The 25,748-nt window shown below is 42.0% G+C and overlaps 4 protein-coding genes across 6 annotated transcripts; 3 read left to right on the top strand and 1 right to left on the bottom strand.

Annotated features, from left to right (window-relative positions):
• Window positions 5,601-11,365, top strand: LOC8055267 (transcription factor TGAL1). The gene is made up of 12 exons (XM_002458613.2): window positions 5,601-5,697; window positions 5,814-6,038; window positions 7,154-7,257; window positions 7,755-7,828; window positions 7,949-8,158; window positions 8,832-8,906; window positions 8,993-9,052; window positions 9,271-9,348; window positions 9,439-9,490; window positions 9,800-10,071; window positions 10,364-10,612; window positions 10,962-11,365. Exons 2-12 carry the CDS (start codon window positions 5,953-5,955, stop codon window positions 11,106-11,108), a joined length of 1,407 nt encoding a protein of 468 aa, XP_002458658.1. The 5' UTR covers window positions 5,601-5,697; window positions 5,814-5,952; the 3' UTR covers window positions 11,109-11,365.
• Window positions 11,584-16,660, bottom strand: LOC8082416 (dihydropyrimidinase). 3 transcript variants are annotated; one of them, XM_021457187.1, is made up of 15 exons: window positions 15,829-16,660; window positions 15,693-15,743; window positions 15,025-15,582; window positions 14,761-14,919; window positions 14,450-14,504; window positions 14,089-14,358; window positions 13,674-13,885; window positions 13,405-13,525; window positions 13,127-13,214; window positions 12,976-13,054; window positions 12,688-12,775; window positions 12,552-12,592; window positions 12,398-12,450; window positions 12,122-12,278; window positions 11,628-12,042 (listed from the first exon to the last, which is right to left on the bottom strand). In XM_021457187.1, exons 3-15 carry the CDS (start codon window positions 15,118-15,120, stop codon window positions 11,851-11,853), a joined length of 1,611 nt encoding a protein of 536 aa, XP_021312862.1. In that variant the 5' UTR covers window positions 15,121-15,582; window positions 15,693-15,743; window positions 15,829-16,660; the 3' UTR covers window positions 11,628-11,850. The 3 variants fall into 3 exon arrangements, with proteins under 3 accessions (XP_002456505.1, XP_021312862.1, XP_021312863.1); XM_021457188.1 differs by having other exon boundaries at window positions 15,862-16,660; XM_002456460.2 differs by having other exon boundaries at window positions 11,584-12,042; window positions 15,693-16,660.
• On the top strand, window positions 16,943-21,552 carry LOC8082415 (disease resistance protein RGA2). The gene is made up of 2 exons (XM_002458612.2): window positions 16,943-20,360; window positions 21,422-21,552. Exon 1 carries the CDS (start codon window positions 17,019-17,021, stop codon window positions 20,355-20,357), a length of 3,339 nt encoding a protein of 1,112 aa, XP_002458657.1. The 5' UTR covers window positions 16,943-17,018; the 3' UTR covers window positions 20,358-20,360; window positions 21,422-21,552.
• LOC8055266 lies at window positions 21,747-25,100 on the top strand. The gene is made up of 8 exons (XM_002458611.2): window positions 21,747-21,958; window positions 22,046-22,137; window positions 22,229-22,303; window positions 22,408-22,514; window positions 22,644-22,699; window positions 22,862-23,012; window positions 23,773-24,072; window positions 24,263-25,100. Exons 1-8 carry the CDS (start codon window positions 21,782-21,784, stop codon window positions 25,096-25,098), a joined length of 1,794 nt encoding a protein of 597 aa, XP_002458656.1. The 5' UTR covers window positions 21,747-21,781; the 3' UTR covers window positions 25,099-25,100.

Below are 25,748 nucleotides of genomic sequence, written 5' to 3'. Positions count from 1 at the left end.
ATAAATAAATAATTTATTAGGCTCTCACAATGACTGACTTAAATAGGAAGAACGACCGTGATAAGCTGATGTTGATGATAGAACCAAGGGCGCCTAACAAAGAAGATAGATGGTTTAGTGCACTCACAATGCAAGACTCTATCACAGAGTCGAAGACACTTAATTACATATTATTTATGATATTTTGCTGATGTGGCAGCATATTTATTGAAGAAAGAGGTAAAAAAAATAAGACTCCAAGTCTTATTTAGACTCTATAAGTCCACATTGTTCGAGGTAATAAATAACTTTAGACTCTATGATAGAGTCTGCATTGTGAGTGCCCTTATAGAAACTATCCACTAGAAGTACAATTTCTTATTTATAGTGTCTATATGGTTCGGACCGTCGGCTTGTTTGCTTGAGCTTATCAGTTAAATTTGCTAATTATAGTATTTTTTTATAATAAATTAGTGAATAGTACTTTTTATCATGACTTATCAACAAACCAATACGGCGGCGATGAGCAGGTGGGCGCGGGCCTGACCATGCCTAGACCGGCATGTCACCAAAACTCATAAGCCCGGGCCTACCGGGTCTCTTGATCATGAGAATTATGAACGAGAACCACCAGATTGGATGGTCAGGGATTGTTGCATGATGAAGTATTGAAGTGGCTGGCATAAACGTCTTTTAAATGATCACGCAGACACGGCTGAAATGAAGAGGCTCGTCGGAGAGACACTGGCCAATACGTGCTCACCCCAAAGAACAGTGTGTTTTTTCTCTCTTTACAGAGAGAGAGGAATAGTACTAGAGAAGCAAAAAGTCTATGAGCTTTTCATTTTGCTGCCTTAAGGCTTCAGTTGATTTGATTAACCCAGCAGCAGCAGTAGCACGGGTTTTAGGCGTTGTTTAGTTCGCAAAAATTTTCAAGATTTCTCGTCACATCGAATCTTTGGTCGCATGCATGAAGTATTAAATATAGACGAAAATAAAAACTAACTGCGCAGTTTACCTGTAATTTGTGAGTTGAATCTTTTGAGCCTAATTACTCCGTGATTGGACAATGTTTGTCAAATAAAACGAAATACTACAGTGGCCAAAAATAAAAAATTTTGCGAACTAAACAAGGCCTATATGCGACACGAAACGAAAATCCGGACTGTTTTGTGACGTGAAAGATATGATAGACTATACTGTAAACCGGTGGTGCTCCCGAGGGGGTTAGTTGAAGAGATAACGAGGACTAAACAAATTGTGGGAAACGGTGCAAAGAGGTTATAGTACGGAATTATCAAAGCAGGTGAAGAAATTTGCATCCAAAGTTCCTGATCGTCTGTGGCGAGGCAACAAGGCGTTCTCATCGCACCAAATCAAAAATGCGTAGCCGTGTACCAAAACATGGGCGGATCTAGGGTATTCTATTCCCGGAAATACTCAACTATTTTAGTATATTTTTATATAGATATATATATATATACTTATATATATATGAATGTATAATGCTATAATCTATAGTATTTTCTTACATTTGAGCTCAAAACAGGTAAAAAAACTAGTATTCAATTAGAAGTCTAGATTCTAGAAAGTAAATATTAATTTAAAGTTGCTGATTTGCAGTGTTATTGATCATATTTTAAACCTATGAATTTGACTTTTTTATAACATAGAAGTGGGAATACCCAAGTTTTAAGGTCCTAGCTCCGCCACTGTACCAAAACAACATACTCTTTGCATACCGCAAATAGTTTGCGTGCCTTAAGTTAAAGCATCTCAAGAATCTTTTTAAACTTATTCTCTAAATCATCATTTGTTCAAATATAAAATATTCTTTATATCTTTTCATCCTCTAACTCTATATATTTCATATACTTTTCATATATTTGGCTAGTTGGAAATTCAGAATATATGATGACTATATTTGAAGATATGGTTAACAAACTATTTGGAGTGTATTTTTTCACTAAAATATCTATTTCTATCAATTAAAAAGAATATAAATAGACTATCGCCACGGGTATGAAGAAAGAATATAAATAGATTAGAATGTTAATCACTAAGATTCAAGAGATATATATACCATACGTATGGTGTTGGTAATCAGTGGCGGATCTAGAGAAATTTAGAGAGGGGTGCGACCATACATAATGTACCGAGCCATCGATCACGTGTTTATTTTTTCATGGCGTGGTGTGTTGCCACTTGCCACCGATCACACATTTTTTAGACCATAATAGGAGTTTGCTAAAAAACCTTTTTTCTTTTGCATGGTGATCCGATACATTAGAATGAATGCATCATAATATATAAAGGAGCTATAAAGTTGCGGTCATGCTTGTAGTTTTTCTTCGTGGTCTTTTAGGGATGGTGCTTGTACCAATTTTGGTGCCTCACCCAAACTAATATATGCATTACTTTTTATATATTAATTCTACATCATTTTCTAACTCCATCAGTTTTCCCATATTAAAATCATGAAATGGATCTCTTGGATGGAAAGTGGGCTGAGCAAACAAGCAACCGAAACCAATTTATTTGCTTCATCTTTTTCATAAATATTAATTATCAAACATCAGAGAAAGAAAAAAAAGTCTAATCCTAGAATCTAGACAAACTAGTAAAGAAAGAACCACAAAATTGAAGACAATTAGGATGCTCATACTGACCAAAATTGGAAGAATAGAGAACCTTAGAAGTTGCTTACTTTGACTTTTGAAGGATGAACATAATAGAGAAGATCACAATTAGGGCAACAGGGCGGAATATGATGTGCTCTTGGTGCCCTTGACCCTAAGGCTACATGCTTGGCCAGCGCACAACAATGCCCATGCCCAATCGGCCACGGTCGATGACCAATGGCAGTAGGTCACCATCCACCGGAGTTCGCGCTGTCACCAAGGGGAGGTGATGTGTCGACAGTTTCATGTGAGTCGAAGTGACTGCAAGTTGCCGATGATTCCATGCGGACGGGGGCCTCGCTGATATTGGGCTATGTGTTGGAGAGTTGTGGGTTGTTGTGACCTCTCTTGGTCGACTCAGCAGAGTTGTGGGTGCAAACGTTTGAATTCAGGGGGTGCGAATGTCGTAGAAACATACATACTACCTCCTACATGGATCCGCCCATGTTGGTAATACAACAATATATGTTAATAAAAGATGTAGTTTGCTAATGTGAATAACTTGAATAAATATATAATGACATGTGTTTGTGGATACTACTAATGTGGATATTTTGCATAATGAGATAGTTGAATGTGCTAATGGGAAGTTCTAGTGGATGTTGATATTGGTACTTTATATAGCAAGAGAATTACTTAGTGGAATTTATAGATATATAGACACTTATACATGGTATTATTGCTTCTTATCATTTTCTGAACACCGCGATCGCGAGGCATCTGTGTCTTCGTCTTCTTCTCGTCCAGCCTCAAAGCCTTAGTGGTCCCGTGCCCTCAAGCGTGCTCGATGACTAGGTGGCTTCGTGCCCGGCGGCTCCGCACCCCAGCACCTCAGTGGCTCCCCTCCATGTTCAGTGCCAGGCAGCTCCGATCGGTGTGCCCTATGTCGGTGCCCCCCACACGGCCTCACCCCTCGCCTTGTAGAGGGTGTTTCAGGGAAGACCCGTGCGCACATTAGAGTAGCCGAGCTAAGCGCAAAATGAGAGAGGAGCAGAACAGAGTGATAACCTTTGATGATTGGTTGCGACCCAGAGCTGATCCTAGCAAAGGTGCAATGGTTAACATAAACTTCTAGCACATACTCACCAAATGAAAAAAAATGTGTGGGTGAGTGGGAGTCAGTGGACGAGTGGTAAAATAACGGGAGAGGTGAGGGAATGAGGCCTTGTTTAGTTCTGAAAATTTTAGATTTCGTTACTATAGCAATTTCGTTTGTTTGTGGTAAATGTTATTCAATTTATAGACTAACTAGCTAGGCTCAAAAGATTCATCTCGTGATTTACAGATAAACTGTACAATTAGTTTTTGTTTTCGTCTATATTTAATGCTCCATACATGTGCCATAAGATTCGATGTGACAAGAAATCTTGAAAAGTTTTTGAATTTCAGGTGAACTAAACAAGGCCTAAAAATTGTTTGCCACCGGTTCTAAGGCCTTGTTCGGTTCGCGAAAAATTTTAGATTTTGCTACTATAACACTTTCGTTTGTATATGACAATTATTATGTAATTACGGAGTAACTAGGTTTAAAAAATTTATCTCGCAAATTATAAACAAATTGTGTAATTAGTTTTTATTTTCGTCTATATTTAATGCTCTATGCATGCGTATAAAAATTCGACGTGATAGAGAATTTTAAAAATTTTTGACAACTAAACAAGGCCTAAGATAAGGTGCAAGGTGGTGCTGGACTAGTCCCTCCTCTCTGATATGGGTCTGTTTTTACTATAGAGTCATTATAGAACTGAACTAGCTGCAGTGAGTAACAATGAATTATAAACGTCTATGAGCTACCGATGGTAGCGGCAACAACTGTAAAAACATTAGGCAAAATTTACCGTTGGATATGCAAGAGAGATGATCTTTTATTGGCGGACATTCATTTTCAAACGATTTCTGAAACATACTTCCGCTACGTTTAAATAGAAGTTATTCTCACTTTTAAAGAAGTCAGTTCTTTTTAACTTTAACCAATTATATATAAAAATATTACTCCCTCAGTCCACGGAAGAATCAATTCTTAGAATCCGTATCAGTCAAACTTTTTTAAGTTTGGCTAACTTTATAAAAAAGAGTAACAACATCTATGACATAAAATGCACATCATATGAAAATATATTCTATGATACTAATTTGATACCATAAATTTTAGCATTTTTTCTAGAAATTCGGTCAAACTTTAAAAACTTTGACTTAGGACAACTCTAAAAATTGATTCTTTTATAGACGAAGGGAGTAATATTTATAATACATAATTAGTATTATTAGATAGAACATTGAATATACTATCACAATATTTTTCTAGAGTTATAAATGTTGCACATATTTTCTATAAGTCTAGTCAAAGTTGAGAAAGTTTAATCAACACGTATCTCATAACTTCATCTACTCCCTCTGTCTCTAAATAACTGTCGTTTACGCTTCCCGAGAAACAACTTAATTATATATATATATTAATAATAATAATAATTATGATATATAATTAGTATTATTAGAAAGATATTTGAATCTAGTTTTTAATAGATTTATTTAAATATATAAATGTTGCACATATTTTGTACAAATCGAGTCAAACTTGTGGCACGTACACCAACGGTGATAATTAAATAGGGACGGAGAAAGTATTTTGGAAGGGAGGGAGTAGAAATTTAAGAGTCATACAAAAATTTTACAGAAGTTAGTTAATGTTTACAAGAGAAATACTATATAGAAAACAAAAAGTTTCCCACGTTCCAAAGAGGACATAAACACATTTTACTCTTTGCACCAGATACAGTGAAGGTGCCCCTGAGCCTGCCTCAGCGCCGGCCACTGTGTGCGCGGAAGCATGGGATGGATGGCTCTCGCCTAGAGATTGGTATGGTCCAAACGTCACTCCTCCTCCAGTGGCGGTGGGGACTCACAAGTCCGTGAAATCATTATAAAATGGCCGCAGTTCGAGGCATTGGCAACCTCTGCTGCCCCTGCCGCCGCTGGAGTGGACGGACCCTCCCCTCCATTTCCCCCTCCTCGCCCTCGCTTCGCCCAAACACAACCGGTTGCTTTCTCAACCCACCACCCCTTCTTCCCTTCCTCCTCAATCACCTCTCAACGCAACCCCTGTCAAATCGCCACGCTGATCAGGCCGTGCAAAAATCCAAACTTTTTCGACAGGACCCTGCTGCTGCTATACTCTCGGACGCAGAAATCCTCTGCTTCCGCTTGGCTTGCGATGCTTGTTTGAGTGCGCGGGCCTGCGGTGAGGTGAGGCGACAGCGGCGCCCGGCGGTTGCATGGTGGTTGATGGTGGCCGATGGAGAGTAGACGAGGAGGGTCGACGGCGGCGGCGGAAGATGCGGGCGGGGGGATGCCGAGCTTTGGGCCACCTCAGCACGCCATGTATGTTCTGTTCTCGCGCCACCGCTTCTTCATTTGCTCATGGTTTCTTCCTTTCCCGTTTACCTATCCTCCCGTTTCTGCGCGCTCCTGACTTCCTGTTCCTGTGGTTGTCTCACTTGTCCGTGCATGAGCATGAACATCATATGACCCCTGATTATTGCTGATTACTTTCTAGTCAATTGATCATTGTACTGCGCAGCGCAGCGCATGGATTGCGGTGGTGATTGCCTCTGCTTTCCAGGAGGAAAAAGTCGTTTGCTTTTTTTTCCTGATTAGACTAGGCCTTCACCTCATGTTTTGTAATCATTGGATGGTAACTTTGTTATCTGTAGTAATAAGGTTTCTGTTGGCCTTATGCTCTGGTAGTAGTGCACTGTGCAAGGACTGAGATGAGCAATGGTTTTCATTGATGCGCCATGCTGCCTCACTCCACTGCACTGGCATAACAGTTTGGCAGCTTGCCCTGGTTAACTGTCAGAGGCTTGGCTTGTTGTCACTGATCACTGGACCACATATGCATGTCCCCAATCAGGGTACCGGAGATCATCACGGTGGTAGGTCCATACATCTTCATGATAGCAGAAGAGGGGCCTAGGTTTGGGCATGCGTAACCCAACTCATATGGGTTAGTGAAACCTTAGTAGATTCGGCATACTGCATGGGATAGATTGTAGTTGTACTGAGCATCTCAAGCAGTATATATTAGAGTACACCGACCTGTAGGCAGGTTGCCTCCTGACTAACATCCCTCCCATGGTCGTAGCGGGAGAATCGCAAATGATCAGATCGGAGAAGAAGCCGAAGACTAACACTCCACGGTCATCGCACCATCGTGACTAACGTCCTGCTGGAGGGTCCCCAACAGGATCCCTCACTCATTTACTCATACAGGAGAGCTGCGTTTCATTGTATTAACGAGTAGCTCATTCGAATGTCAGGTTAAAATAGAACGATAAAAGAAAATTTATCTTTTTTTTTGAATGTCAAGAAAATTCATCTTTGCATGCTACAACATAAAGTATGGGTTTTTTACTATGCAAAAACTTTTTTTCTAAAAACAAATGTATATAGTTTTTATGCTCAATATTTTATTTTGATGAACAATGCCTTTTCAGCCACACAGATGTGAACAGCATGCAACCTTCTCGAGTTACCGACTTTGGGGCACTTGCGCAGTCAGCTGGATTCCGAATAGAAGATCTTGCTAACCTCAATGCAAGTATGTTTTCAGTTCTCAATCAAATATGCTAGAAATTTCTTCTTATATGTGTTCTTCTATTGGTCTGGGAAGTTCAATCATGTGTAGTGTGTATTTTTCTCAGCATTGGGAATATATGTATTCTACTCATATGCATATGGCCTTCCATTTTTAAATCTGATAGCTAGTTGTACTCTGCCACTCAGTTATTGGTATGCTTGCTCGCAGCAATTACCAAAGGTATAATTTCTGTTTACCATGTATACCTGTAAGCTATAAAACTGGGGTTATATTTTGAACGTAAGTAAAACTGGGATTATTATAATCTGTAGTTGCACCACAGACAGTAGAGGTCTCACTCACCTTGCAAGCATTGCCACTGTGTCTGTACACAATTGCAACCCCTTTCATACAAGCAGTGGATCAGTTCTATACTTCTATGGATGTAGATGAACTACTAGCTTTTCTGTTCAGTTACCCATAGTTTGAACGATTCTCCTTTATTTTCTCATATTCAGATGCTTTGTTCAATCTGAAGCCAAATACCCATACAATTAACAACAGTCCTCTTCAGTTTGGAAGTTACGGGAAGGTATGCAGGCAGGCCACACACTAAAAATTCTGGTCACTGATCAAAAGCACGTTAATTTAGTGATGTTCCATACTTCCATCCATATCAGGAGTTGACACAGATTTGTTTTCCTATTTGTAGCCTATTTCTCCTCACATAAATACTATAGAAGCAGCAACAGCTAAAACAAGAATTGACCCTCAGTTGCTAGAACAGCAAACAGGAGCACAATCAAATCTGGTGGCATTACCAACTGGTAACATCGAGAATTGGGGAGAGTCAGCTATGGCTGGTGGTAGCCCTATGACTGACACATCTTCAGATCCAGACACTGATGAGAGGAACCAGATGGTAGTGACCATTCTCAGTTCACTCCTTTCTTGGTCTGTTTTATTAGATGAATATGATATAATTTTTGCAGAATATTCGTACTCATGTTTTGCTGTTTTGGAGGTTTCTGTTGTGCTTAAGAAGAATGTTTGACTTAGAAACATGCATGTTTATTTTTCAGTTTCATAATCATACACATGCATAAATACCTTGAACGAATTGTAGGCATTAAGGTTCTCTTGCACGAATAATATGGATGGTGCATTAGATAAAGCCATTGCATATACAATTATGATTTTCTCCCAATCTTTGATGAACTATCGCATGACTGTTGGTCAATGTCTAGCTACCGGCAGGATTCTTTTCATATTTGGAAGCATGGTGTATGTTCATCATCCTTAACGAAGCGACCATTTAAATTATGCCTGCCATTCAACACACTTAGGCCTTGTTTGGATGTAGTCGGATTCACATCAATCCACATGGGTTGAGGTGGATTGGAGTGGAACTTGAACTAAATTCCACCCCAATCCACACCAACACACATGGATTGAAGTGAATCTGACAACATCCAAACAAGGCCTTAATGGATTTCTTGTTGGAAAGAATGCTTCAGTGTTTATATGCTTATCTTTTTGTAACATTGATCAGCATATACTAAAGTATACTAGTTTTCTAATTATCTGCCTGTCAGTTTGAACAAGGCCTGGTTACTGTCCCCACAGCTTCTGATTCTAGTGACAAATCAAGGGACAAACTAGATCAGAAGGTACTCTTATCACTATATTATGGTACATTGATCATGTGTTAATCCACTGCTGAATGTAAATATTATTTATATATTTTTTAAAACAGACACTTCGGCGTCTTGCCCAAAATCGTGAAGCTGCCAGGAAAAGCCGTTTACGAAAGAAGGTGATTTGGAACATTACTGATTTTTCGCTCCTTTCAGATTCAATTTATCTTCATCCTCTCATCACCTAGTGTGGTACCAGTCTTGCCACTACATTTTGTTGAGAAATCTTTTCATTTGAACAGAGTATTACATATTATTTTACACATGAGCCCTATAAGTACTTAGTGGACTATGCATCCAGACATAATTGTGTGGCCACTGCTTCTGTTTTCTTCAGGCATACATCCAAAACCTTGAGAGTAGCAGACTGAAACTTACTCAGTTAGAGCAAGAGCTTCAGCGGGCTCGTCAACAGGTCTTTCTATTTGCATTCATAATTTGAAAGTTGTTTATGGAATTAAACATGCTGCACATGTGTTGACCAATGTGTCTTTTTTTTCGTCAGGGTATTTTTATTTCGACATCAGGAGATCAACCTCAATCAACAAGTGGAAATGGTAATACTACACTCACATGGCTCTTTCCAAAAGGTCTACTGTTTACTATTCATTATGGGGCTTGACTTCTGTGCCCTTTTCTTGGGTGCTCCTTGGCTCTTATGAGTTATGGATAAAATAAGGACACAGCTAACAGATGAAATAAGCTATGGTATGGTAGCAAGATATACTTGAGTTCCCAAAGAATTATTGTGACTTCCTTAACATTAGAACTTTACAGGCAGTTTTACCCTTGAAAGCATCGGAATTTGTTTTTTTATTTCATCATAGTGCTAGTTCCCTTTTATGTTCATGCTATCTGATCTGTAGGAGCTTTGGCATTTGACATGGAGTATGCACGCTGGTTGGAGGAGCACAACAAACATGTAAATGAGTTGAGGGCTGCTGTCAATGCACATGCCGGTGATAATGATCTTCGTGGTATTGTTGATAGCATTATGGCACACTACGACGAAATTTTCAGGCTCAAGGGTGTGGCAGCTAAAGCAGATGTTTTTCATGTGCTGTCTGGGATGTGGAAGACCCCTGCTGAGAGATGTTTCATGTGGTTAGGTGGCTTCCGATCATCTGAGCTTCTTAAGGTACTAATCTAATGGTTTTATTTTGAATGCACAATTAAAGTTCTTGACCTCTTAGCTCTTGCCCCTGAACTCCAAGGTCCCCTTATGGGAGTTCTAACTGAAATGCTTGTTCACTCTAATCTGAAATGTCTAACTTCAAATCTGTTAATTGTACTATTGTAGTATTTATGTACCTCATACAAAATGCAAGATGATAAACTTCTGTCCTGTACTTTATTCCGAGACAAACTTCTGAACGATGCTCATGTTCTCATCTAATTCTTTCAATTTTATACAAACATTACTGTTGCAGTTACTGGCAGGTCACCTAGAGCCTCTTACTGATCAGCAGCTTGTTGGTATATCCAACCTGCAACAGTCCTCCCAGCAAGCTGAAGATGCTCTTTCTCAAGGGATGGAAGCGTTACAACAGTCGCTTGCAGAAACTCTAGCATCTGGATCCCTGGGCCCTGCTGGACCTTCTGGCAATGTTGCAAATTACATGGGACAAATGGCAATGGCTATGGGAAAACTTGGCACCCTTGAGAACTTTCTACGGCAGGTTTGTCATGCATAATCATGGACTTGCTCATTTCATAACACTGTTAGCTTTATTTTCCTTAATTTAATGGCTACTCTTTGAAGTCTTTTCTGTAGACTATATCAGCTACATGATATTCTTAAATCCATATCTTTAAGAATAAAATCGCTGAGCAGCTTATACAAGCTTAATCTGAAATGACAAATGAATTATTGGAAAGGTTTACGTTTATCAAAAGACTGTCGGTAGATAATGGCGTACAAAATCAGTGACACAGATTTTGATTTGAAGTTTAGCAGATATCTTTATCAAAAGAACTTTAGCAGATATAGCAAGGAAGTACATAATTTTTTAACAATGTCATCTGCAGGCTGATAATCTACGGCTGCAAACACTTCAACAAATGCAACGCATATTAACCACCCGACAATCAGCACGAGCCCTACTTGCAATAAGCGACTACTTCTCTCGGCTGCGTGCTTTGAGCTCTCTTTGGCTTGCCCGTCCAAGGGAATAAATTCAATTAATTCATAAATAGGATAATTTTTTGTACTGTCTCTAGTATGTCCATTAGTTTCTTCACATGTTAGTGAGATATTTGGATCTAAGATCTTATGAAGGGATGACATGTATGTGTTCAAGTGAACGATCAGTTCATATTGTAGGCCGTCATGGGTTATTGGATAAGTTTGTAACAATTTTGGATAAAAAAACAGAGTTGTAAATACATCCGGAATAATCTAAGATCTTATGAAGGGATGATATTGGAGGATATGATCGACGAACAAATAAGTGCAACGTCACACTGTTGGGTGATACGGCCTGATTATGTCCGAACTAAACAGTTGAATATCTTTTTGCACAGTTATGTTCTTCCAAAGAAATCACAGTACTGCGTAGGCCATCATGAACAATCGGCAATCATGTTCTTTTAGCATGTATATTGGGGTTAACTCATGATGGATATGAAGGATTTAACATTACAATGCAAGTGATAAATGTGAAAATATGATTTATTGAAATAGCAAATTGCTAGTTGCACAAATGGACCAAAACTAGGAATTTTTCTAAGTCACAGATGTGTTTGATGTACATAGGCAAGCTAAGGCCTTTACCTATCCTGAATCTGATCTTAAATAAAGTGTTCTGTATAGACAATACACATGGAACAAACGGTGTTCACCTTGGAGCAACTCGTTCTTGAATCAGATGGGGGCTACTGCCAGGTCAATGGCATCAACAGCTGTCATAGCTATAAGCTATGCACTAGCTTTACCACGCTGTACAGGGGCTCGGAGGGAAGCTCTGTAGGCGGCGTCGGACCTCTGAATCCCATCAAAGACGTAGCCGAAAGGTGGCATCATGACGTATCTTCCTGAACCAGGTGTAATGTTCAGAACACCATCCTCCCATACCACTCGGCCCCTTGAGATTGTGATTTCCACCATTCCCTACACGAAATGAACATTAGTACATGTTGCAAGTTCCACACTAAATACTGCTGATTCATGTGTGGAAAGAACAACCAACCTTTCCTTTCCTGCCCTCGTACACATTAGTGTTGGACCTCGAATGGTGAGTGTGAGCACCCATCACAAAGCTCCTTTCAGGATTCAGGATTATGATATCTGCGTCAGATCCTTCCAGGATTGCTCCTTTCCGAGGGAATATGTTGAAGATCTTGGCACTGAAAAGGGTTGAGTAATTTGTATCATTGTTGTTTGCTAGTTGAACTATGCATTTTGATATGACAATCTGGTTACTGCTAAACTAAACCCTGGTTCAAGCAGATTTAGTGTGTAATACCATTCTGTGCTTGTCACTCTGACATAGTCGGTTACAGAAATTTTGCCAGTCTCCTGTGTATGGTGCATAAATATCAGAGTAGAAGAACTGAATAGAGAACCTACAGAACTCTAACTGTTAATTTCTTTTAAACCGTTTCACAAACTAAACTTACCACCATGCTGTCCCAAATTATATGCATCCGTTCCTCAAGACCTGGGTTCAAGTATTCAGGAAAGAGATGTCTCAAGATCTCCTGTACAGATTATAGATCCTACTATCACTTTAGCAGTTAAGTCCAGAGGCCCTACCATTTACACCATTGGGAATCTTCCGAAAATCATCAGAACCAAAAGCTTTCTGTGTGGAGTTGAATGTGCAGTGATCAGTACCTACAAGCTGCAACAAAGTACAGTTAGATGTTTAGGTAACTATGCAAAATGCAACATAAGTTTCCTTCTCCATAGCAGGTAACGTAAACATTGCCTCTCAGCAATTAATATACCATCTGTTCTATGAAATAACCAGTGAAGAAAAGCTGAAAGACAATATGCAATTTGTTTGACTCTACAGTTCAGTGTATGACACAAGTGTGTCACCTGTAAAATTCCTGACGAAAGAGCAGCTTGGAGTGCTTTACCATGCCCTGCTTCCCGGATTGGAGGACTCATCACATACCTAGAAGCATCGTATGAGATAAAATAATATATAATCCGAAAAACATTGCTACCGAGTTGTTTTCCCATTTACTTTGAAGCAATTGTGAAGTCAGGATCCCAAAGCCAAGAATCATCAAGCACTAGTCCAGAAACCACAGGTTCACCTATGACTCTCTGCCCTGCAAAGTTTTTAAAATTAACCTAGTCCAGTTACTGAAAATTGCTAAATTTAAGTCAAGCGAGATATTCAGTAAATGATCTATCTAAAGAATCATTCAACGGTAGTCCCATTTAATAGTAGGAACACTGGTTCAGGATCCAAAGTAGAATCCAACTAAATTCTGGAAGAAAAGATGCCAGGTGGCTGACCTTCTCTTTTAGCTTTGGCAATCTCATCCATCGCGTCTATGCTCATCACATGAACAACGTACAGTGGCGTATTGATGAACTTTGCTAAACGGATTGCCCGTGCAGTTGCTTCTCCTTCTAACTGCAGTGAATAAGATAAAAAAATATTCCACTTTTGAATAGCTTATAAAGAATAAATGACAAAAGTTCTTGAGGGCCCTAATTATTATTGAAAACCTGAACATATCAAGGAGCATAACAGCAGAAGAGAAGGTTGAATTTGGGATTACAATTGGAGGTCTTGAGAGAGCATGCCCTTCTGGACCAGTTATCCCAAGGTCAATCATCCGCTGTTGTCCCTCGGCAACAGCATCCCCATTCTCTGCATGAACCATAGCAAGGGCACCAAGCGACTTGCATTTCTGTAGGCCTTGCAGGAGGAGGTCATCGGTGACCATCAACGAGCCTTTATATGCCATGAAAAACTTGAAAGAATTTATTCCTGCAATTTCGAAATTGATGTTTAATAGGATCTGCTTCAAAATCTAAAAACCATGCAGTCATGCACCAGGCTGTCATAAAAGTGTAATAATGTTTTCCTTTGAAAAAACTGATTCTCATGTCGATGAATAGGAGTTGTTTTATGTAAAAAGTTTGATTTAAATAAGTAACAGTACAGAAAAACCAAAGTGTATATACACTGACCATGTTCCTTAACCATCACTTCCATTTCCCTTGCAACCTCATCATTCCACTTTGTAATGGCCATGTGAAAGCCATAATCCATGGCAGCTTTTGCTGCCTTGTGCTTGTAGGACTCCAAGCCTGCAGTCAAGTTGCCGTTCACAGGAATGACAAAGTCAATATGCATCGTCGTCCCACCAGCCAGCGCCGCAGCATGGCCGCTGAAGAAGTCATCTATGGTCACGGTGCCCATGAACTCCATCTCCAGGTGCGTGTGAGGGTCAATTCCACCTGCAACATTCACCAGAAGCCTGATAAAACCGTGCAACAAGTAACAGCGGATTGCATAACTATTCACCACAAGAAGACAGTAAGAATTCACCTGGCATGACATATTTTCCTGTTGCGTCGATTACTCGGACATTATCAGCACCAACCTAGAAATGACATCAAGACATAAAAATTACAGTACCTAGTAGAGATCCCAAGCTAACAAATCCATCGATCACAAAATCAAGTGCCAGGAATCCCAAGCGCACCGAGCACATGGGTATAGTGGGTGGGAACAGCAGAGTGGCGCCTCGTGGCAACAGAGTGAGCGACACCAGCAAACCAACAAATCGAACACGCGCCGGGATCCACAGATTCGGAACCAATCAATCTCGCGGAGGCATAAGCGATCAAGCAACTCACCGGGATGTTTGAGCGGACGGCGACGACGACGCCGTCCTCGATGTATACGTCGGCCTCCTCCGCGCGGTGCGCGTTCACCACCGTCCCGCCCTTGATCAGGATCCTCGTGCCGTCCCCTCCGCCGCCGCAGCCGGCGGCGTCACCCCCGACTGCGCAGAACTGCCACGCGCGCAGCCGAATCCAGCCACGTGAGGCAAGGCGACCAGCCAGAGCAGGCAAAGCGTGCGACGACAGAATCAGAGAACAGAGTCAAAGCACACCCACCTCGTGCGCTGGGTGAGACACCGCGGCGCCGGCGACGGTGAGCAGCGGTAGCAGCAGGAGGAGGCGGAGGGAGGGCGCCGGCGCTGGCGTCGCCATGGCCCGCGCTGCCGGCGGAGCGGAGTGGAGAAGCAGAGCAGATGAGAGAGTCGCCGCCCGCAGCCCGCTTGGTGTGTCGTACGCGGCGAGCTAGTATTTAACAATCGACACAAGCAGCTCAGCTCGAGGCCTCGCTCGGCGATTGGTTGGGATTTGTGACGGCGCAAACTTTGGGCTCCCTCCGGCTCACCCAATCTGATCGGATAATTCCATCAATTCCAGGCTTTTGACCACCAGCTGCTCTCACAAGAACGGCGAATCCGATCGGCGCAACGCATCATGTTCACCGTCCATCGTGCTCACGCCACACCAAAGTGAGGCTCCGGTCATGTGCGCCACGATCACCCATAACCAGGGCGGGCAACTGCTGCTGCACGTGCCTTTGACATTAGCCCATCAGCAGGCGAGAGAGTCCACCCGTCGTAGAACACTTCGCAGGGAAAGGGAGTATCTATCCATCGACTGGCCAATTCACAATAAGCACACAAGGCACGGAAGCCAACACGTGTTATCCAAACCAGTTTCAAATCATTGGTCAGCATTTCATCAGCGAAGAAAACAAAGACACATACCCAGCTCATCAGGATCGTGGTACTTAGGAGTCCAATCAAACATTACACAGACTGAAAGACACGAAGATTTCAGCAAAAGGAAAAGAAACAGCACTGTCAAACTGAAACTATGAGGGCTGCAAAAATGCTCAGTCACCAGGCCACTGATGAAAGTTTGATACTGATATACCCGTCCGTCGCTGCCTCAGCAGTAATCTTGGTATGCTGCGAATCAGCTTAGCTTCTCTATATGTCGAGCTTCTCAGAGTCTTCACAACTGCTTGCCAAAGATGAAGAACCCTCGTCAGATTTCATTCTCTGAGGTCACAGAACTGGCCACGTTTCAGCGTTTCTTTAGGAACGTCAATGAGTAGGCACTGTCACAGTGAGTCGACATATGATTATGATGAATGGTTAGGTAAAGTATCCACCACCGGTCACTGTGCTCTGACAAAATGAGCTGCTCAGCTGTCTCCTTCAGCGGGTCAATGTTAGCAACCGATCACACTAATACCATCAGCAAGCACGGACAAGAACTGAACCAATGCGGTCCGAGTCCGATACAACTGAGGGAGACAGACTGGGGAAGGAAGCACCAGCAGGGAAAGTAGTAGAGCTGCAAGCTCTGGAGATAGATAGGAGAGATAGGAGTCAGAGATACATAAGAATCCAGAGGAGGAAGGAGAGAGAGCCATGGGCCGGAGTTGTTGTTCTGGTTGATAATTGATACTCCTGTCTGCCTGTGGAAGCCTCTTCAACTCTTGCAGTTGATGTACTAGTTGCTTGGCCCAATGGCCCATGGCCCATACATGAGGTAGACAATTGATGGTAGTTCTTGTGACAGTCAAATAAGCGAAGCTTCCTTGGCTCTAAACAGTAGCCGGTTCTTCCATTCTCCCCCAGTTCTTCCTGGCTTTAAATTAAACAGAAAAATAAGCGAAGCTTCCTAGAGCAGCTCCAAAAGACCTCTGTGCACTGGGCTACAGAACTGCTGACGCTAACATACATGTGTAAGGAGCAGACTGTGACAGCGCGCCACTTCAAGGAACATATTGCTTATAATTATTATAGGGCATATCTTTTCCTCACTTGGAGGAGTGTGGAATCTTGTGTATACAAGCGAAGCTCACCAGCATGCCCCCTCAGCCCCTCCCTCCCTCCGCCCCAGCTTGGAGTATATGCAAAAGGTCACCTTCAAGTCAACATGTCAACACACGCTTAATCTTGGTCCTCTAGGAGGCTGAACACCTTTCAGCCTTTTCCCACTTATTTTAGCCCTTACTGCCAAACAACTGAAACAGACCAAGATTAAGGCCAGAAGAGGAGGAAGCACCCAAGCATACTCCCATGGCTGCCGAAGCTATTTTAGGAGCCTTTATGCAGACCCTCTTTGAGAAACTCTTTGAAGTAGTTCATGATCACTTCAGATCTTGCAGAGGCATCCATGGCAAGCTAGAGAACCTCTCTTGCACTCTGTCCCAATTGCAGGCCTTCCTTGATGACGCTGAGGCAAAGCAGTTGACAGATGCGTCCGTGAGGGGATGGCTGGCAAAGCTCAAGGATATCGCGTACGACACTGATGATCTGCTGGACAGTTATTCCACCAAAATTTTGGGTCTGAAGCAGAGACAGATGAAGCTTCACACAAAGGCAAGTGTCAGTTCTCCCACCTCCTTCTTGCGTAGGAATCTATATCAGTACAGAATAAATCAAAAGATTAGCAGCATATTGGAGAGGTTAGATAAGATTGCAAAAGAACGGGACACCATTGGGCTCCAGATGTTGGGTGGTCTGAGTAGGCGTGAGACCTCAGAGCGACCCCATTCAAGTTCCCTTGTAGATAGTTCAGCTGTATTTGGCAGGGAGGCAGACAGAGAGGAAATGGTAAGGCTTTTGCTCTCTGACAGTGGACATAATTCCTGCAATGTTTGTGTCATACCTGTTGTTGGCATGGGAGGGCTTGGTAAGACCACTCTTACGCAGATGGTGTACCATGATGACAGAGTGAATGAACACTTTCAGTTGAGGATTTGGGTTTATGTGTCTGAAAGTTTCGACGAGAAGAAGATAACACAAGAAACTCTTGAGGCTGCTGCCTATGACCAATCCTTTGCAAGCACCAACATGAATATGCTTCAGGAAACACTCTCCAGAGTGCTAAGGGGCAAGAGGTACTTGCTTGTCTTGGATGATGTCTGGAATGAAGACCGGGATAAATGGCTCAGCTATAGAGCAGCTTTACTTTCAGGAGGTTTTGGAAGCAAGATAGTGGTAACATCACGAAATGAGAATGTTGGCAGAATAATGGGAGGGATAGAGCCCTACAAGCTACAACAACTATCAGATGATGATAGCTGGTCTGTATTCAAGAACCATGCATTCAGGGATGGTGACTGCAGCACATATCCACAACTGGAGGTGATAGGCAGAGATATTGTAAAGAAACTGAAAGGATTACCTCTTTCATCAAAGGCATTAGGGAGCCTCCTCTTTTGCAAAACAGATGAAGAAGAGTGGAAAGGCATACTAAGAAATGATATATGGGAACTACCAGCAGAGACGAATAACATACTGCCGGCTCTACGGCTAAGCTACAACCACTTGCCACCACATCTCAAGCAATGCTTTGCATTCTGTTCTGTGTATCCCAAAGATTATATCTTCAAGAGAGAGAAGTTGATTAAGATTTGGCTAGCGCTTGGTTTTATCAGGCCATTTAGCAGGAGGAGACCGGAGGATACAGGCAATGCATACTTTACTGAGCTACTAAGCAGATCATTCTTCCAGCCTTACAAGGATAACTATGTCATGCATGACGCAATGCATGACCTTGCTAAATCTATCTTCATGGAAGACTGTGACCAATGTGAACATGAAAGAAGACGTGATAGTGCTACCAAGATCCGTCATCTTTTATTTCTATGGAGGGATGACGAGTGCATGCAGTCTGGTCCACTTTATGGCTACAGGAAGTTAAGGACACTAATCATTATGCATGGACGCAAGTCTAAACTGTCTCAAATGCCTGATAGTGTCTTTATGAAACTTCAATTTCTTAGGGTTCTTGATTTGCATGGAAGAGGTCTTAAGGAGCTACCAGAATCTATAGGAAATCTGAAACAGCTTCGTTTCCTAGACCTCAGTAGCACTGAAATGAAGACATTACCAGCATCTATTATAAAGCTCTATAATTTGCAAACACTTAATTTGAGTGACTGCAATTCACTAAGAGAAATGCCACAAGGCATCACTAAGCTCACTAACATGCGTCACTTAGAGGCAAGCACAAGGCTATTGTCCAGGATACCTGGAATTGGAAGTTTGATCTGCCTCCAGGAACTAGAGGAATTTGTTGTCCGGAAGAGCCTAGGGTACAAGATCACAGAGTTGAGGAACATGGACCAGCTTCATGGACAGCTTTCAATTCGTGGCCTCAGCAATGTAGTCGACAGACAAGAGGCACTTGCTGCAAACTTGAGGACCAAAGAACATCTTCGAACTTTGCACCTTATATGGGATGAGGACTGCACAGTAATTCCTCCAGAACAGCAAGAAGAGGTCCTAGAAGGCCTTCAACCACATCTTGATCTCAAGGAACTAATGATTAAAGGGTTCCCAGTGGTGAGCTTCCCTAGCTGGCTGGCTTATGCATCTCTTCCCAATCTGCAAACTATTCACATATGTAACTGCAAAAGCAAGGCGCTTCCACCTCTAGGTCAGCTTCCCTTCCTAAAATATCTCGATATAGCTGGAGCAACTGAGGTCACACAAATTGGACCTGAGTTTGCAGGATTTGGTCAACCAAAATGTTTTCCAGCTTTAGAAGAACTCCTATTGGAAGATATGCCAAGTTTGAGAGAGTGGATTTTTTATGATGCTGAACAGCTGTTTCCTCAATTAACTGAACTTGGTATTATCAGGTGTCCAAAACTGAAGAAGTTACCCCTTCTTCCATCAACGTTGACATCGCTTAGGATATATGAGTCCGGGCTGAAGTCACTGCCGGAGCTACAAAATGGAGCCAGTCCATCTTCTCTAACGTCTCTATACATAAATGACTGCCCAAATCTAGAATCTCTGCGTGTAGGTTTGCTTGCACGCAAACCAACAGCTCTCAAGAGTCTAACAATAGCTCACTGTGAACAACTTGTTTCACTGCCAAAGGAGTGTTTCCGTCCTCTGATATCACTACAGAGCCTGCATATTTACAAGTGCCCTTGTCTGGTGCCTTGGACAGCACTTGACGGAGGCTTGCTTCCCACTTCAATTGAAGACATCCGTCTAAACTCATGCTCTCAATTAGCATGCGTACTTCTAAATGGCCTAAGATACCTTCCTCATCTCAGGCATTTTGAAATTGCTGACTGCCCAGATATCAGTAACTTCCCAGTGGAGGGCTTACCTCATACACTTCAGTTCTTGGAAATATCAAGCTGTGATGACCTCCAATGTCTGCCTCCGAGCCTGTATGAAGTTTCCTCACTTGAAACGCTACTCATTGGCAACTGTCCTGAGATTGAAAGCTTGCCCGAAGAAGGCCTTCCCATGGGACTCAAGGAACTCTACATCAAACAATGCCCCCTAATCAAGCAACGGTGCGAAGAAGGTGGGCTGGATCGAGGCAAGATAGCTCATATCAGAGACATTGAGATTGATGGAGATGTTATTGTACCTGAACAGCTATAAAAGGTGACACTTCCACACTCATACTCATATTTATAGCATATATCTTTTCTTAAAAAAATAATTCAGAGGCAGAGGAATGTATATCTCAACTTTAATAGACCAGCTAACTAAATTAGGAGGGATGAATGAAACTAGACCATAAAATATGTGTAGGAAAAACTTCAAATTTGCTGTTGCATTGGCATATGCAAATCGCCCCTTGGCGTGATGGTACTTAGCTTCTACTAAGTGGCTTATGACCAGTTGCTAGTAAGAAAATATCAAGTTCTTTGCAGACTTTTAATATACCCACTAAAAGGATACAATAGCACACAGAATCTGTAATCTGTACAAATGCTTGTGCTAATGTTAAGAGCTACTACCTCCATCCTCAAACATAAGGGATTCTGAGTTTGTTCCAAGTCCAACTATCCTAAGTTTGACCAAGTTTATTGGGAAGAGCATTAGCACCCACCACATTAAAAAGGTAAATTATGAAAATATATTTCATAATTATCTAATGATGTTTCTTTGATATTGTAAATCTCTTTTTTTTCCTCTAAACTTGATCAAATTGGGGACAGTTTAACCTAGGACAGACTCAGATTCCCTTATATTTCAGAACAAAGGCGAAGATAATACCATGTAAAGAACACTTACCTAGGAAAATCATAACTGTCTTCTACCTAAGGCTTAGAACATTTTTGCGGTTTAATATTTCAGAACAAAGGAAAAGGTAATACCATGTACACTTACCTAGGAAAATCATCACTGCCTTCTACCTAAGGCTTACAACATTTTTGCGTTTTAAAATGTAACCTGCCTGCAAAGGTAATACCATGTAAAGAACACTTACCTAGGAGATCTTTTGTTTCTATCTCCTTTGGTAAAGAGGTCTAGATCCCATCTCTTCATAAGCAATTAAGCATGGAATCACTACAGTCCAATCTACAAATTCATTCTGAGCCCCCAAATTTTACAGCGATGATCTCCAATGAAGTAAAAGTAACATCAATCTCATCACGTTAACATGAAAAATGGAGCAGGGAATTTGATTTAGGTACTTACTGGTTGATATTGGACAGGGCGGAACGGGCAATGCGGGAAGCGGAAGGTGGACGCTGGAGGCGCCCAGAATACCTCCGGCGTTGCAGACGCCGTCCCCTGTGCGCCTCCGCTCCGGCCTCCAGCGAGATCATGCCGGCAGGAGGGGATGTACCGGTGCGGCGGTGCTCCGTGGTCCTCAACTCAACTCTGGGCTCTGACCTCTGAGTCGAGTACTCTACCCGTTACGCCGTTACCGTTAGTCCCACGCACACGGACACGTCAGTGAGTCGAGTCAGGCTTGCTAACCCCTGAGCAAAACTGCGCGGCCCCACCGGCCAGTTGCACGGTGACGGGTTTAGTAGGGTTCGGACTTCGGACTCCCGCTTGGCTAGGCTAACATGGCGGCGGCGGAGGCGGCACCGGCGCCGGCGCCCGAAGCGAGCGACTTCTATGACGACGGCGCGGGCGGAGGCCTCTCCACCGGTCGGAAGCTGGTGCCGTGGTCGAGCTGGACAGAGTGGCGCTTCGTGCGCGACGGCCTCTTCTCCCCTTTCCCCGCCGCCGCTCTTCGCAGGGTAACACCCTCTTCTCTGGAGCCCGAGAAGGCCTCAATGTTTGAGCAGAAGGGTGTGAATTTCTTAGTGTTTCGTTGATTGATTCAGATTGCGGCGTGGCGGAGCAGGGGCTCCCTCCCGATCCCCGTGGACGTCACCGCCGCCTTCGTCGAGATACGGCTGCGGGATCCCTTCTTCCGGTACGATGTTTGTACAGAGTTTGAACCTGCTCCTAGCTGCGGAGTTTGAATGGTGCTATATATGCCTAAAGCTGTTTGTTCTTTCCCCCAGGAACGGATTGGCTGGAGATGATGCGCTGGAGTCAGAGGAGATGCTCGCGATGCTGTACAGCATGGCAATCATGAGGTGAGGAAACTCTCTCGGCAATTGTGATGCATGATTTCATACTCTTTTCCACAGTTAAAGTACAACAAATACTTATTCTCTACCTTTTATTTTCCCACTACCAGGCTTGTAAATGGTTTCGTGGAGAATCCATATAAAAAAACTGGCCTTTCAATATCTGAACTAGCTGAGGCTGTTGGAATACCACGAGTTCTGGTCGACATTCGTCATGGTTAGAAGATTTTGTTTGCTGTGTCCTTTTACATGGTGAATTAATCCCTAGTGTATTAGATTATTTGTTTGATCTGGCTTTCATATCATAGCTACAAGTTTATGTACTGATTATTTGTGCTTCATGCAGAGAGTTCCCATCGCAGTCTTCCCTCTCTGCGACTGTTACGCTTGGCAAGCATTAAGGTAAAATGAGTTTGCTATCATCTCTGAGACATCTTGTCATATATTTGATTCAGTTTGCTGTTTTGTTTGGTGATTCTCATATAATTTCAAGAGTTTGGGCATGTAAATTTCTTTCTTTATTCCTAGCCATGATGTTTCTTATTAAGATAAGTTTACTTTCAGGCATTTGATTGGTTGAAGTGTATTTACTGGGATCGCCAGACTAATTCAATCCCTGATGCTCAAGTGGAACTGAGGTTGAGACTGCATGAAATTGCTGGCTTTCTGAAGGAGAAAAATGCAAAAGAATCAAAATCAGGGTCCAAAAGGAAACGTGAGTATCAGCAGAGTTTGAGGCTGCAGGCAGATATAGGTCTTATTTGCTTGGAGCTGCACTAAGGTTCTGTATAGTTAATGGCAAGAAGGCCTTTCTTGGTTAAGAGTAATCTGACCAGCTCCTGCTTGGCATTGAGAATTTTCTGGTTGACTTGCTGTTTGGGTGGTTAGAGATGCATTTCTACAGTCCAATATATTAGTTCTCTCTTGACAGTATTAATTTTTTGCTATTAGATTCGACTAATTAGAAATCTCATATCTACAATTTTTTTGATAAAAAAAGTGTAACTTCAGAGTAAAGGCAAATGCAAACACCTTTCTATGATTAAGTGAGTACCAACTATTAGACTTACTTTAAAAAAAACTATTAGACTTAACGGTACAACTATAAATCTTGAACCCTACAGTGCCCATTTGACTTTCCAGATTGGTATGGCATCCTTTGATCAACACATTGCAGTTTGCAAGGAAGATTAATGAATTGTATTTTTTCTCTTGATGCTAAGATTACTCTAGGATTAAGCTCTATAAGGTGCAAAAGATGCACCAGCACCACCACATTAACATTTCTTATCGTTTCCATTAATCTGAACCACTTTTTTCCGCGTAAGGTGCACGTTTGTAACTGAACATCCTCATTTATTTGCTACAATCAACTCATCTGCTTTCTAAATATTTATATTGTGAATATGTGATTATTAGTTTATTAGAGAAGATGAGTAAAGTTCCAATATTGATAGGTAACTTCTAAATTACAGGTTCTGAGAAACTAATATCGAAAGCCATGAAGTATGCCAGACGGCTCTACTATGCTTGTCCCTCTGAGGTGGTCTCTGTTCTATTGGACCTTATGGAACTGGATGCTGCAGACTCTGAAAGCAGTGACGTGCAAGAAACTAATAATTTGGCTGCTAACCACTCATCTGACATTCAATTATCAAATAGTGATATGAAAACTATCGTGCTGAAACTTTCAGAGAAGGAACCAAGACTGCTGCTTAGTGTGCTAAAGTCAGTAGTTGAAATGATCGACGCCAAGGAACAACTCACAGATAAAGGTATAAAGCATCATACTTACCCTTTCTGCAGACATTATTCTGGTGTTTTCTATAATTTATTCCATGATTTGCTTCACAATCCTGCAATGATAGAGCTGTCAAATTTTGTTCTGGTGTCTAGAATTGATGTGTCATGTGAAGTGCTATATTTGCAGCCCTGTTTCTGACCCTATTGGTTGTTATATTGTAGGTGAATCTTATTCTTGGCAGCCAGTTGGGCCATCCAAAATGAAAAGGTTATGTTCCTTGGTTCTATGGCTTGTCACAAACCTTAAAGAGCTTAAGGATTCAGGCTACATTGGACTTATTCATGAGATAGGAGTACTTTCTTCAGACAAGAATGCAATCCCTCGTTTTTGCCTTTCAAAACTTTTGCAGAAGTTATTGAATCTATCCACAATAGGTGAAAGATGTCTCATAGATGCAGTACTGTTGTTGATTGAAATGGTCAACGATACTAATGTGAAGGAGAAATTGAGGAAACTTCCTGTGTTATGTCTGGGAAGGTTGGCTAAATCTTCTTTCCTCCCAGAATCAAGAACCATATGCAACCAACAGGGATCAGTTGAAAACGCAATAGAGACACTCGAATTATTCAAAGTGCAGTTGAAGAGGCAGAAGAATGGCACCACTGAAGGATCATTCAATACGAGCACGCCAGAGAAACATGACAGATGGTCCGTAGCAAAGTCATGGACTCCCTGCCCGATAGGAACAGTACCCTGTTCATTTAGTTCATGTGCTGTTCTTCCTGCCTTTGATGTCATCAGTCATGAACAAGTTTCCACATTAGAAAATGAAACTTTTGAGGAGGTTAATCATTCTGAAAGGTTTGAGCCTCAGACCGAGGAGTTGGTGGACGAAAGCATTCTGGAAATACCAAAGTCATCACCAGAATATGAAATTTCAGATGTGACAGAATTAACCTGCCCTTTGAAGGGTAGATTGTTGGTTGGTGGTGTTTGGAAAATGGTAGCCGAAGAGGAGCTGCTCTTGATAAAATCGAAGATGAAAATTTTGTTGTAGTATCCTCAGTGGTAGAGCAAACAGTGCCTCTTTTTTTTTTTGGGGGGGGGGGGGGGGCCCATGGGGGAAATCTTACCGAGTTTCTTTCAGTATTTGCCCTGAATCTCATATTTCCATTTGTTACTTATTCGGTTTGGCCTAGTAAGAGAGCTTGCCTTTTTTCTCTCTCGTAGAAGTTTAGGAAATAGTTAATCAGCTAACAATGGACCTCCATAGTCGTTGCCTGGAGTGGATATTGTTGACTCAGAAATGCCTTACTCAAGTTCGCTGTTTTCAATGCATTTACATTTCCTCCATGTTGGCTATAAAATGCACTTTCGGCCTAAGCAACCACAAGCTGTAGTCGAATGGCTCTCTTTATTTTAACCAGGAAAACAGCAGCAGAGGCTACTCTTAGTTTTATTATTAAGACACGAAAACAACCACTTCTACAAAACACCAAAACAAAAGAGGATAACTCTAGCTAAGCCCGAGCGTGGCTAGAACTAGAAGAAAAGCAAAGAACCACTAAAAACAGGAATCGACCCAAGTGAGAAAAACTGAGTGCAGGCAGGTCAGATGATCGAGCCCAACTGCCTGAACTTGTGCCCTTATTTCCGTTGCATACCTACTTGATTTTGCTAACCAAAGTTCAGAACGGTGTTTCACTT

The sequence above is a fragment of the Sorghum bicolor genome, chromosome 3 (assembly GCF_000003195.3).
Source record: "Sorghum bicolor cultivar BTx623 chromosome 3, Sorghum_bicolor_NCBIv3, whole genome shotgun sequence".
NCBI lineage: Eukaryota > Viridiplantae > Streptophyta > Magnoliopsida > Poales > Poaceae > Sorghum > Sorghum bicolor.
The sequence above is the reverse complement of the archived record's forward strand: the minus strand, read 5'-3'. Positions and strand labels throughout refer to the sequence as shown.

Excerpts from the sequence above, each read along its gene's own strand:
- LOC8055266 (XM_002458611.2), top strand. The coding sequence starts at position 21,782 with ATGGCGGCGGCGGAGGCGGCACCGGCGCCGGCGCCCGAAGCGAGCGAC. Across the intron at positions 22,138-22,228 it reads CTGCGGGATCCCTTCTTCCG|GAACGGATTGGCTGGAGATG; the intron begins GTACGATGTTTG and ends TCTTTCCCCCAG. Across the intron at positions 22,304-22,407 it reads TACAGCATGGCAATCATGAG|GCTTGTAAATGGTTTCGTGG; the intron begins GTGAGGAAACTC and ends TCCCACTACCAG.
- LOC8055267 (XM_002458613.2), top strand. The coding sequence starts at position 5,953 with ATGGAGAGTAGACGAGGAGGGTCGACGGCGGCGGCGGAAGATGCGGGC. Across the intron at positions 9,349-9,438 it reads TTCAGCGGGCTCGTCAACAG|GGTATTTTTATTTCGACATC; the intron begins GTCTTTCTATTT and ends TTTTTTCGTCAG. Across the intron at positions 9,491-9,799 it reads TCAATCAACAAGTGGAAATG|GAGCTTTGGCATTTGACATG; the intron begins GTAATACTACAC and ends TCTGATCTGTAG.
- LOC8082416 (XM_002456460.2), bottom strand. The coding sequence starts at position 15,120 with ATGGCGACGCCAGCGCCGGCGCCCTCCCTCCGCCTCCTCCTGCTGCTA. Across the intron at positions 13,886-14,088 it reads AGTGATGGTTAAGGAACATG|GAATAAATTCTTTCAAGTTT; the intron begins GTCAGTGTATAT and ends TCGAAATTGCAG. Across the intron at positions 12,451-12,551 it reads TAATTTGGGACAGCATGGTG|GAGACTGGCAAAATTTCTGT; the intron begins GTAAGTTTAGTT and ends CACCATACACAG.
- LOC8082415 (XM_002458612.2), top strand. The coding sequence starts at position 17,019 with ATGGCTGCCGAAGCTATTTTAGGAGCCTTTATGCAGACCCTCTTTGAG.